This window comes from Gadus chalcogrammus, chromosome 12 (assembly GCF_026213295.1).
Source record: "Gadus chalcogrammus isolate NIFS_2021 chromosome 12, NIFS_Gcha_1.0, whole genome shotgun sequence".
Classification (NCBI taxonomy): Eukaryota; Metazoa; Chordata; class Actinopteri; order Gadiformes; family Gadidae; genus Gadus; species Gadus chalcogrammus.
This window is the reverse complement of record NC_079423.1, coordinates 17,419,064-17,431,499: the sequence shown is the minus strand read 5'-3', so window position 1 is coordinate 17,431,499 and position 12,436 is coordinate 17,419,064. Positions and strand designations below refer to the sequence as shown.

At 47.7% G+C, this 12,436-nt stretch overlaps 1 protein-coding gene across 2 annotated transcripts in view; it reads left to right on the top strand.

The window, feature by feature from the left end:
- ryk (receptor like tyrosine kinase) overlaps window positions 1–9,575 on the top strand; it is a 45,518-nt gene extending 35,943 nt beyond the window's left edge. For both annotated transcript variants that reach the window (XM_056603607.1, XM_056603605.1), the window contains 4 exons: window positions 2,664–2,773; window positions 3,653–3,812; window positions 6,749–6,885; window positions 9,463–9,575. In XM_056603607.1, coding sequence (XP_056459582.1) covers window positions 2,664–2,773; window positions 3,653–3,812; window positions 6,749–6,885; window positions 9,463–9,574 — 519 coding nt within the window. In that variant the 3' untranslated portion in view covers window position 9,575. The remainder of the gene's footprint in view (window positions 1–2,663; window positions 2,774–3,652; window positions 3,813–6,748; window positions 6,886–9,462) is intronic.
- The last annotated feature ends 2,861 nt before the right edge of the window (window positions 9,576–12,436 follow it).

Below are 12,436 nucleotides of genomic sequence, written 5' to 3'. Positions count from 1 at the left end.
GCTTCCCATCGCAAGACGAAGCTTGTCTCCGCTAGCAACAATCAGTGCTCTGTTTGAGTCTGAGGTGAAACTCCTCGCTCCTCTCCTCCATCTCCTAACACCTGGAGTCTGGTGAACATCACCCTCTCACTCGCTCATTAATTCATTCTTTCACTCAGTCCCATTGTGGTCTTGGAATCGGAGGATCCCGATACTCACTCATTAACTCCTCACATGTCTCCTGGGAGACTGATAAAACAATCACCCTTGCACTAACTCAAATCACTCATTCGTTCTTTCGTTCACTCTCATCGTGGTCTTGGAATCTGAAGATTCCGACGCTTGTTCATTTATTCATTCGCTCATAAACTCCTCCACTTGTCTTCTGGACTCCGATAAACAATCACCCAGCCACTCATTCGTGCACTTTTCTCAATGTTTCTTCTGGCTCTTGGAGACAATGACGGCCACTCATTCATACCTTCAAGTGTCAGTGAGCAGGGTGTGAGAGCTCTGGCATGGGAGTGCACGTGTGTTGGCATGTTTTGTTTTTTTTAAGACATAAAGACTAGCATTAGCGTTTGGCAGAAGTTCCGAAACTGAACATCTGGTGGTCGTGGCTGAACGCCTGATATCACGGCCAGTCCTCCCCAAGAAGTACCTTCACATGGCTGATCTCAAGAACCTCCTCACCACAGTCACTTCAAGTGCCTCAATCCCAGGACGGCTTCAAGAAGCTCCTCACATCTAGGAGTGTGAACGGTTACAAAATATTGTAAACGGTTACACTACCCCTTTTTTTTCGTGTACACGGTTAACCGTTTTATTTTTTATTTTATTTTTTTTAAGTGGACCACAGTCGACCAATGGAGGGTAGAGTTTAGATCGTTTAGTTCGATTTTCGTTTCCTGATTTTTCCTAAACGGTTATGATTTACTAACCGGTTACACGTGTACCCGGTCACACCCCTACTCACAACCTCTCCAAGATGGCTGCATGAACCTCCTCCCCACAGGAACCTTCTCACCTACTCACCTCCTCACGTGATCGCTCCATGAACCTCCTCACCTCCTCACTGCGATCGATCCATGCACCTCCTCACCTCCCCACCGCGATCGATCCATGAACCTCCTCACCTCCTCACTGCGATCGATCCATGAACCTCCTCACCTCCTCACGCGATCGATCCATGAACCTCCTCACCTCCCCACCGCGATCGATCCATGAACCTCCTCACCTCCCCACCGCGATCGATCCATGCACCTCCTCACCTCCTCACCTCCTCACCTCCTCACTGCGATCGATCCATGAACCTCCTCACTGCGATCGCTTTATGAACCTCCTCACCTCCCCACCGCGATCGATCCATGAACCTCCTCTCTAGGATGGCCTGAGGAACCTTCTCGCCACAGCTCCGCCTCCTGCGTAGCTCACAGACACACACAGCGCCCCGCCTTTGTATGCTGATATCAGTTGAGCTTTTCACCCAACTGATTTTGGGGATTAGGACGACGGGCATTGGCTGTACTAGACGCCGTGTCAGAGAAGAGGCGGGCACACAGAACACCTCATAAATCACCGGCCACGGTGTTGCATAAGAACCGTACATGTACACAGAACGCCACACCTACTAAACAAAGGCATGAGGTGTGTGTGTGTGTGTGTGTGTGTGTGTGTGTGTGTGTGTGTGTGTGTGTGTGTGTGTGTGTGTGTGTGTGTGTGTGTGTGTGTGTGTGTGTGTGTGTGTGTGTGTGTGTGTGTGTGTGTCAAGCTTCTGCACATCCAAAGAGGATTCAGTGAGGCGTCAGGGGCACGTCTCGGCTGCTGAGGACGATAGAAGGTTCAGAGAGGCCCCCAGGGCCCTCCTCCCATCTCCTGCTCCTCTTGTTGTTCAGCCTGGACCTCGTCACGCTGACAGCTGAACATGACCTCCTCTGGCCCCGCCCCAAGCACTACACAACAAGAAGAGTGTGTGAGAGCTGTGCGCTGGTGTGTGCGAGAGGTTTGTGTTGAGTGTGACTGAGTTCGTGTGCGTATGAGAGTTTTAAGTGTGTGCGTGCCTTGTGAGAGCGTGTGTGCGTCAGTCATACCTGAGCGTCGGTCTTGTGTAATAGATTTCCTCTGACTCAGAGCGTTGAGGCTAGTGGAAAACAATTTGCACCGTAACGCACCTAAAACTCTGGTCACCTTTGACCTCAGTTCTGACTCGTACATGTCGTCCCGCTGCACAGAATGAATGTAAACAAGGGGCTCACGCCTCACACACTCATGCTTATCTCTCTGCTCAGCACTTTGTTGTTGTGGTTGGTGCCGCCTCCCCGTGAGGATTGACGGCTCCGTCTTCCAGGGTTCGTACTCCGGCCGAGTTCCTTTAGGAAGGAAACACGCTGGAGCGTCAGGAAACCGCCGCGCAAACGACCTGTTGCTGCTGCTGTCGCCAGAGGCCGACGTCTCCTGCACACGGGAGCGCTCTGCCCTGGTGGAAACACCTCTCTGCTGACTTTGATGAGGGTTTTGAGTTTTTTAAATAAACCTTCTAACCTGTCCCTCTGTCTCTCTCTGTCTCTGTCTCTGTCTGTCTCTGTCTCTGTCTCTGTCTCTCTCTCTGTCTCTGTCTCTCTGTCTCTGTCTGTCTCTGTCTCTGTCTCTGTCTCTGTCTCTGTCTCTGTCTCTCTCTCCCCCAGGCGGTCTCTCAGCAGGACCTGGTCTACATGGTGATCCAGGTGGCGTGTGGGATGAGCTACCTGGCCCGTCGAGAGGTCATCCACAAAGACCTGGCTGCCAGGAACTGTGTGTGAGTGCCGGGGCTCCCCGCCGCTCTCCCTCTCCCACCTCAGACGTCTCTCAGCTCCACACCGTTTTAAAAGCGTTGGGTCTCGCTGGTGGTTTCACCTTCCACTAACGCTGTGCGTCAACAATGTTGACAATTTAGGTTGGAATAGCTTCTCAATGAGGGCTGCAAGTGCCGACAGAGATTCTGAATAGAACTAAACCTGGTGGACCCACACACACGCGCAGACAAACACACACACACCCTTAAACACGGTGTTAGCTCCATTACTATTAGTGCAACGTATTCCATTACTGTGGTCTGGAACGGAACATAAACTCAAATTTGCAGCTGAATGCACTCATTTTGTGCTTGGCTCAAGCTGTATCGCCAGGGCTCACCACAGCGTATAGCGCTGTGGCTTAAGGCCTAACCAGCATTCAGGTGCTGCATCGCCACGTGGGTACGTTGGGGTCTCTAGTCCCCGGGGTGAGGTGACCTGCACCTCTGAACCCACACATCAGGATCCTCCTGATGAACCACGGAGGGGCGATGTCTGTTTTCGGTTCATCTGTATGATCGGGTCTTCTTCACATTATAATCTGCAATTTTTTCAATAAGAGCTTTTCCTTAGATGAATGAGAGCTGTCCTGATTGGTCAGAAATGACCCAGGAGATGTGGTGGTATCCGTTCTCATGGTCTCTTACAGAGGCCGGCTGACAGTCAAGCAGGACAGACGTTTCCATCGCTAATGGCTGACGGATGGCTAGGAAACTTCCAACTAATGACTCAGATTCCAGCTCTTAAATCTTGCAGCACCTATTCTTCTGTCGCGTGTGGCCCTTCCTCCTCACGACGCATAACGCCCTCCCTCCCTCCCCTCCCTCCCCTGTCTCCCCCAGCATCGATGACAACATGCAGGTGAAGATCACGGACAACGCCCTGTCCCGGGACCTGTTCCCCATGGACTACCACTGCCTGGGGGACAACGAGAACCGTCCGGTGCGCTGGATGGCGCTGGAGAGTCTGCTCAACCACGACTTCTCCAGCGCCAGCGACGTGGTGAGACGCCGAGGCAGCCGGGGGTTCACTCTGGGGGGGGCTGTGGTTCTGTCGTTCCTGGCGGAGCACTGTGTAAACTGTGTTATTAAAGGTTACGTCATATATATGAATGCCGGCTGTCGCCTTGCATTGTGGACACCGTCGTTGGTGTGTGAATGTGTGCATGAACTGCTTTGGATAAAAGCGTCTGCTAAATGCCCTATATGTAGATTATAATATAATATAGTTGGGTCATTTATCAGACTATTTTATCCAAAGTGAGGTCACCGCCATGTCATTAAGGAGCAGGTAGGGGTTAAGGGTCATCCTTCTCTAGGATGATTATTTCTATCCATCTCCCTGTCTCCTGATTGGTCCATTTAGTGGTCCACAATCCAGCTGTCAAATCACTGAGGTGAGTTACAGTGGCTCAGGAGGTAGAGCGGGTTGTCTGCTAACCGGAAGGTTGCTGGTTCGATCGCCAGCTCCTCCTAGCCGAGTGTCGAGGTGTCCCTGAGCGAGACGCCTCACCCTGACTGCTCCTGACGAGCTGGCTGTCGCCCTGCGTGGTCGACTCAACCGTCGGGGTGTGAATGTGTGTATGAACGGCTGTAAGTCGCTTTGGATAAAAGCGTCGGAAAATCCCCTAGATGTAAAATGTAAATATAAAATGAGATCAAACCAGTTGGTTGATGCATCGACAAATAAAATGCAAAAGTGAGAACAATGACCTTTCAAAGGTCTGCCTGAACAGGAACTTCAGCTCCTACAGGAACCTGACGACTGATGCGCTCATCCGGGCCGTGACATCTTAACCACAGGTCACATGACGCCCGTCAACTGCCACTGTCCCGAGGAGAAGGTTCCGGTCCCTCCTTCGGTTGTGGTTTAGTGTGAACCTCCACCGCATTACAAAAGCATGAGGCCTCAGTTCTAGATGATGAGATGATGATAACAGTTGATAAAATACGCTCTGTGTATAAATAGACTGTGCCAAAAACGATCCTAAATAGACTATCATCATCTAGATCAGTCTTTGCCAAGGACTGGGTCAAGACCCACATTTCAATTGGGTCGCAAAATAAATGTAAATAAAAAAAGAATATATGTTATTTTTTTTACACATTAGCATTTAAAAAAAAACAAGAATCATGTTTTTGATAGTACTGAATGTTTGTTGTTCTGAGAATTTTACTTTTAACATTGAATCTAGTTGAAAGGCTAACGTACATTGTGTTTGTTTTACTGATTAGAGGAAATAATAATAATGAGATGGCCAAAACAAGGTGATGTTAACTCTGCCTAAATGTATTTATTTGGTCTGATTTATAAAGTATTTAATATGTGTATTATGTTTTCAATAACGAGTGCATAAAACAAAGTTGTGATTTATCTCTTCGAAATGGCTGGTTAAAGTTCATATATAATGGGATGCGGAATTGGCAGTAAAAACGTTCAGGGATGTTCATTTATGCACAAATGTGTTCTTCTCACGATTTTATAGATAAGGCCTATTGTGAATTGGGTCACGATGGTTTGTAATTTAAAAAAAAAAAGCTTTGGGAAACACTGATCTAGATGATAAGATGATGATAACACTTGATAAAATACGCCCTGTGTATAAATAGACTGTCCTAAATAGACTATCATCATCTAGATAATGAGATGATAATAACACTTGATAAAATACGCTCTGTATATAAATACACTGACACACACACACACACACACACACACACACACACCCCACCGCCCTTTTCCTGGCCCGGTCAACGCACACATTCACTTACAGTAAAGACATTCTAGCGAGAAAACAATTTACTGCTGTATATATATATCGCTGTGACGCTTTGGCAATTAGCTTTACTCACACACTGGGGGGAAAGCGGAGCCAGACATATACAACAGCTGAGGGCCCTAGCCCTTCCAGGGTATTGTAGGACGCCCCCCCCCCGTCCCCTCGGGAGGGCTCCGGTGGCGTGGGGGATCTCCGCAAGACACTCTCCAGGCCGCCCGCACACGGGCAGCGCTGGCAACGCCGCCTCCATGAATGGAGTTCACGCTACGCACTGCCCATTCATCACTATAGTCTCTCGCTCTCTCTGTCTCTCTGTCTCTCTCTCTCTCTGTGCTCCTGAAGTCCCCACATGTCCTTTAAAGGGAGTGTGTGTTGTTGTTCGGGGGACCCTGGCGTCACGGTGGGGAACTTTGTTTACAGGAGACGGCCGTTGGCCCGATCTGATTGGACGGGCGCGGGTTCTAAACTTCAGTTTGGGGCCTTCTGGTCTCCTAGTGGGGCTAGACCAGGTGGATTAATGAGCGCATGTGATATGATGGTGATGGTGAAATGACTAGTGATGCCCTGGGAGGAAATGCCACTTAATTTGGTTTATTTTTCACAAAAGGACCAGATTGTAGTCTCTTTCATAAAAGTGTAATTCATCATGTAGATGGCTCGTTATCTGTTGTCAATGGAAAATCTTGGCATCCAAGTAACCAGTGTGCCTGGCTCAAGGGCTGATTGCACCGGTACCTTGTTAGCCCTCCCGACCTCCTTATCAAAACATTTGGTAAGAATGCTTAATATCTAAAGTGCATTTTGCCAATATTTCCCTGGAAAACTTTTTGTTCCTCAGTTATTATTACGTTTGCTCAATTTTTCCATCCTAATTGTGAGCTTGGAGATCACATGTTGGTACTTTCGGGGAATGATTGCATCTCACTCCCTTATCTGGCTGACTCAGAGGTCTTTGCTTTCCTTTTGTAACTAGTCAGACTTGTGTCTCCTGTCAATGACTAACGTTATGTAATGCCAAAGTAATGTGATGCTCACTCCTCCCGTGTTGTCAATGCATTGAGCCGGATGCGTATTCACTCTGTTGTGTCATTGTGTGTTCACTGTGTGTTGTGTCGATGCGTGTTGTTCACTCACTCATTTCGTCGTGTTTCCTCCTCAGTGGGCGTTTGGCGTGACGCTGTGGGAGCTGATGACCCTGGGCCAGACGCCCTACGTGGACATCGACCCCTTCGAGATGTCGGCCTACCTGAAGGACGGCTACAGGATAGCTCAGCCAATCAACTGCCCTGACGAGCTGTAAGTCACCTCACCGTCCCTCATAGCCTTCAACGCTACCACTTTACGAACATCGGGAACTTGACGAACATCGTGAACTTTACGAACATCGTGAACTTTACGAACATCGTGAACTTTACAAACATCGTGAACTTTACGAACATCCTGAACTTTACGAACATCGGGAACTTTACGAACATCGGGAACTTTACGAACATCGTGAACTTACAAACAATATACTTTATTAACATAATACATTTTACGAACATGGTTTGCGAATATCCTTAACTTTAAAAACATCGTCTACGAACATCGTGAACTTGACGAACAAAACACGGTAATAGGGCTGGGCGATATGGCCAAAATATCATATCCCGATATAGGTCATTCATATCCCGATAACGATATATATCACGATATAGCACATTTTCTGTAAATTCAATGAATAAATTGTTTATATAAAATGACCACATGGAAAGGCCTATTTCGTATTACATTTTTAATTATATACTCTACAAATAAAGATAACTTACTCATAATTATTTTTCTCCTTTTATTTAGAACTTTTGTGCAAATTATGCATGTAACAAAATATAAAATATGAATGCATCTAAAAAGGTAAATATAAAACACTTTTTTGGTTGGTTTTCAAAAATATTAAAACCAAACATACCAATAGTCTTTAACAATGTAACTTTGTATTGTAGCGGCAAACAAAAATGAATACCGGCCTAACATAAATATTGGTATATAAAATACGAAATGTGAACATGGAACACTTTCAAGTTCAAACCAATGCAGCAAAATAAGTTTCACAATAGAAAATAACAAGCAAGTTTTGAGCACTCAACGACTGTACTTTGGATTTCATCCGTAGACTCTCTCTGTACTGTTTGTCGTGATTCTTTCGTTGGTAGTAAAATAGGTTGTTTGTGTCTGGTGAGGGGACCGGTTTGCGGCATACTTTACAAAGTACATTTTCTGGTCTGTGTTCGACTTTTCAAACCCAAACCACGTCCATGCGATAGAAGTAGCTCCTCTTTTAGGGACGAGCTCACTTTGTCTTGGCTGGTTGTCGGAGTCCTTCTCCTTTTCAGAATTGTCCCATTCACCCTCCTCAATGTTTGTTTGTGTTGCCTTCATGTGCCGTGCGGAAGAATGTAAAGCGTCGTCCAAATAAAGAAAAATATTACCGTAAAGAGTGATTTGCGACAATACAATATAATATGAATATGCATAATATGAAACGATAGACATTTTTATATCATCACACCATATATATCGTCATATCGCCCAGCCCTAATCGCTAACTTCACAAATGCAGATCCGATCATTGTCTGGCTAAATGTATGCCAATCTAAAGAAGGCAAACGTTTTTCCGAAGGTGTTCCCAGGAATTTTCTGGAGCTTCCTAGAATGCAGTCGGCCCCGGAGTGTGTTGGGCTGGTGTTTGTTCTCTCTCTAGCTGCACGATATGCTTCCAACAGAAGCCGTTTGATGGTTTAATATTTAATGGGCCATGCTTTCGTCTGTTTCTTACTCTCATTAATATCCCCTCAGATTGCGATCTCACAGGGATGTTTAGAGTCGATATGTAGTCACTGCAGGGGGGCGTGTTGGTCTTCTTGTTCCCATTACTCGGGTTTCTACTTCTCAAACACCAAGGCGATGTTTGCGAGCCCTGAACTCCTCTTCAGAGTACAGTAGGGCACAGAACAAGCACGCACCACATTCCAGCGCTAAATGAGTGTGTTTACAACGGATTTAGTCTTAGAGTTACTAGGTTCAGTGAAGGGTTTTCTTAGTGACACAGCAGAAAGTACAGGACAGTGTTAGAAATAATAAAACGACAAGAATCAGACCCAGAAAATCTGTAGACTCAGTGACAGTACGACCCCGCCCTGCAGTTCACCGTGGGACGGTAGTGTTGGCAGGTGAGTGAGCGTATGAGTTCAGTTTTCACAGGTTCTGTTTTCAGGTGACGAGTGTGTTTCCAGCGAACGAGAGGCTGGCGTCTCCCAAACAACAGAGTAGTGATTGATTGTTGGGCCGGTTCCTCCCTCCACAAACAAACCAAATGAAAACTTGAATCAGTCCAGCACAAAATCACACGCTGTTCCTGCGGTTTGACCTTTGGCAAGAATAGGTGTTGATGGGATCAGCTTCCTCTCTACCCGGCTGGGGGGTCGTGTTCTGGCTCGGCTTCTGCTCCGCCTGGCGGCTCTGTTTTCTGTGTTGCGGTTGGCTCCTGCAGGCTCTGTATATTTAAGGGTTGTTGTCGTTCTGTTCTTTGATTGGTTGCCTGCGTTGTTCTGTTACCTACCATGTTTTGATTGGTTGCTGTTGATCTCTGGTTCTTTGTTTTTGATTGGTTGTTCTGTTCCCCGTTGTATTCTCATTGGTTTCTAGGGTCTGGTTCTGTATTCTCATTGGATGTTGGGGTTTGGTTATTTGTTCTGATTGGTTGCAGTGCTGTGGGCTGTGTTCTTATTGGTTGTGTTGCGTGCTGTGTTCTGGTTAGTGTTGTCTTGGATGCTGTGTTCTGATTGGCCGCTGTACTCCCCGCTCCGTTCTGATTGGCCGCTGTGCTCCCTGCAGGTTTGCGGTGATGGCGTGCTGCTGGGCGCTGGACCCGGAGGAGCGGCCCAAGTTCCAGCAGCTGGTCCAGTGCCTGACCGAGTTCCACGCCGCCCTGGGCGCCTACGTGTGACCCGCCCCCCCCCCCCCCGTTGTCTATAGTCCCGCCCCCGAGAACTGGCCGGACGCTGTCTATAGTCCCGCCCCCTGAGAACCAACCAGGACACTGTCTATAGGCCCGCCCCTGGGAACCAACCAGGATGCTGTCTATAGTCCCGCCCCTGAGAACCACCAGTACGCTGTCTATAGTCCCGCCCCTGAGAACCAACCAGGATGCTTTCTATAGTCCCGCCCCCTGAGAACCACCAGGACGATGTCTATTGCCCCACCCCTTGAGAACCACCAGGCCGCTTTCTATAGTCCTGCCCCTGAGAACAACCATGTCGCTTTCTATAGTCCCGCCCCTGAGAACAACCAGGTCGCTTTCTATTGTCCCGCCAGGACGCTTTCTATAGTCCCGCCCCTGAGAACAACCAGGATGCTTTCTATTGTCCCTCCCCCTGAGAGCCCTCATCTTGTGAAGGGGCTGAAATCGTGCCTTTTTATAGAACTATATATATATATATATATATATATATATATATATATATATAATACAAAACAAGAAAGCAGCATCTGTTACGGTTGGATTTGTAAAGTTTTTTTTATTATAGTATAGCGGTTTTACATTTTTACAGAATTGTTACGTGCTTTTTTTATATCTTCCACAAGCTTTAAAGGCGCTGGGGGTTCCCCCCCCCCCCCCCCTGCCAGCATGCTACCATGTACGGACTCGAACCCCCAACCTTACAGACAGTATTCTACACACTGGGGTGGAGCTTTGTAGAGTGCCTCCCAGCGGCCCGGGGGGGAGGGGGCGAACCAGTGAGGGGGTGGCCAGTAGGGGTGAGGGGCAGACCAGTGGGGGGGGGGCCAGCAGGGGGCGCTCCATGGTATTATTTGTATATATTCCTGTTCTCCACAACAGTCTTTCGGTACGAGGAGCTTCTTCACACGGACGTTTCCATGGCGACCCCTAACAATGCTCTACGGATGTTGCCGCTTATTACATTTTCATTTTTTTTTTTTCCGGACGACACGGTAAAAAAAAAAAAAAAAAAAAACATCATGTGCCACAGACCCCTGATGATGACCTCCGACCTCTGTAGGTCACGTCACACGTTCACGCGACACGGCCTGGTCTTCAAGATGAACTCACGACACGGGTCATTGGTTGGAGTGGTCGATGTACTCGTATTGGTGATTGATCAGAAGCTATTGTTTGCCGTTTTTTATTTTTTATTTTATATTATATATATATATTGTTTTTATTTGCTGGTTTGCCATCATTTCAGATTTGTGAATTCCGCCATTTTGTCCGGTTTCATACGTTTTGTCAACGGAACCGGAACCCAGAACCAGAACCTTCGACCGGACCGGAACCACGACCCGGACGGCGTTCTGTCATCGGTGAACACGTGGAACAGGAACCATCACTGTGAAACACGAGAGACTGCCGACCCCCCCCGTCCCTGGGATGAGTGCTGAGGTCGCTGCATGCCTGTGTGGGTCGCTGGCTCCCAGCCGCTCTCTGAATGAATCTCCTTCACACATTAAACGGGACCTGTTCAACATCGCCTTGGCTCCGGTTCCTCGCTAGTCTGGGCTAGTTCCCCCACTCCCCGAAGCACTCCCCCTTCTCCTCCTTCAAGGCCTTGGAGGCGTAGAAACAACAACCGTGATTACAGATTAACGTTTATCTGGCTGGCGGGGCTATATTTAGTACACAGCCCTGTCATTTGCCAAGCGTTGATGTTTCTGCTCCTATAAATGAAGAGGTTGTTGATGGATGCGCGCTCGGGCTCAGCGGTGAGGTTCCTGTATCCCTCCGCCAACAGGGGAGACCGGATCTACTTCCAGGGCCGCGCTGCCGGGCGGGGGGGTTTCCGGCCTCCAGTGTGGGGGTCTGTGTTTCTCGCTCCTCGCTGATGAGGAGTCACAGCTGCTGTCGCTTCCAAATAACCGGGGGGGGCGGGGGTTAGGAGTCCCAGCGCTTCATTTCTGTGAACTCACAAATTTTTGTATGATTCAAAATACAAACGTAGCCTGTGTGACGCTGACAAAAACACGACACAGTTGGGCTGCGCTTTTATCCAAAGCGACTTACATCGGTTAATACACACATTGACGGCAGATTCAACCATGCAAAGTGACAGCCAGCTCGTCAGGAGCAGTTAGGGTTAAGTGTCTTGCTCAGGGACACATCAACACTGGTAACCAGTGCAGTGGTAACTAGGGTAACTAGTATCCACTGTACGGTCTATTACAGGTTACTGTAGAGCTAACTAGTGCAGTAGAAACCACTGTAGGGTCTAATACGGGGGGGCGAGAGCTAACTAGTTCAGTAGAGTCCACTCCATGGTCTTGTACGGGGTGACTGGTAACCAGTGCAGGGTATATAGTCCACAGTATCATGGCTGCCGTACTGTGCAGCATCAGGTTAGGACGTATGTCAGCCGTATAGGACGGTGTTTACTGTACAGTACATAACTGTTTATGTACAGTAGACCGGGGACACACTGAGACGTTAATTAATCCGTTGGCAGGACGCCCAGATGTTTCTAAGCCAGGAGACAATAAGTGGTGATCTCTCACATAGTTCTTATCAACCAACCGCTCTGCTGGTAATAAATGCATTCAACTCAGCAGGTTAAAATAATCACAAAGCAAAACACATTCTATAACGACGCCATTTAGGAATATGGCATGAGGATTGTATAGTTAATGTTCAGTGTGGATATTAGGACTCTGTTTTTAGGGTTAATTATAGTTATTTGCTGGCCCTTTTCCAGGGTTTTGCCACTTTAAGATGCTAAGCCATCGTTTCTACAAACTGAAGAACTGAGGAGAAAAGTTGTTTGTCTGTGAAATAAGAATCGTGTTTAAATTAAATGCT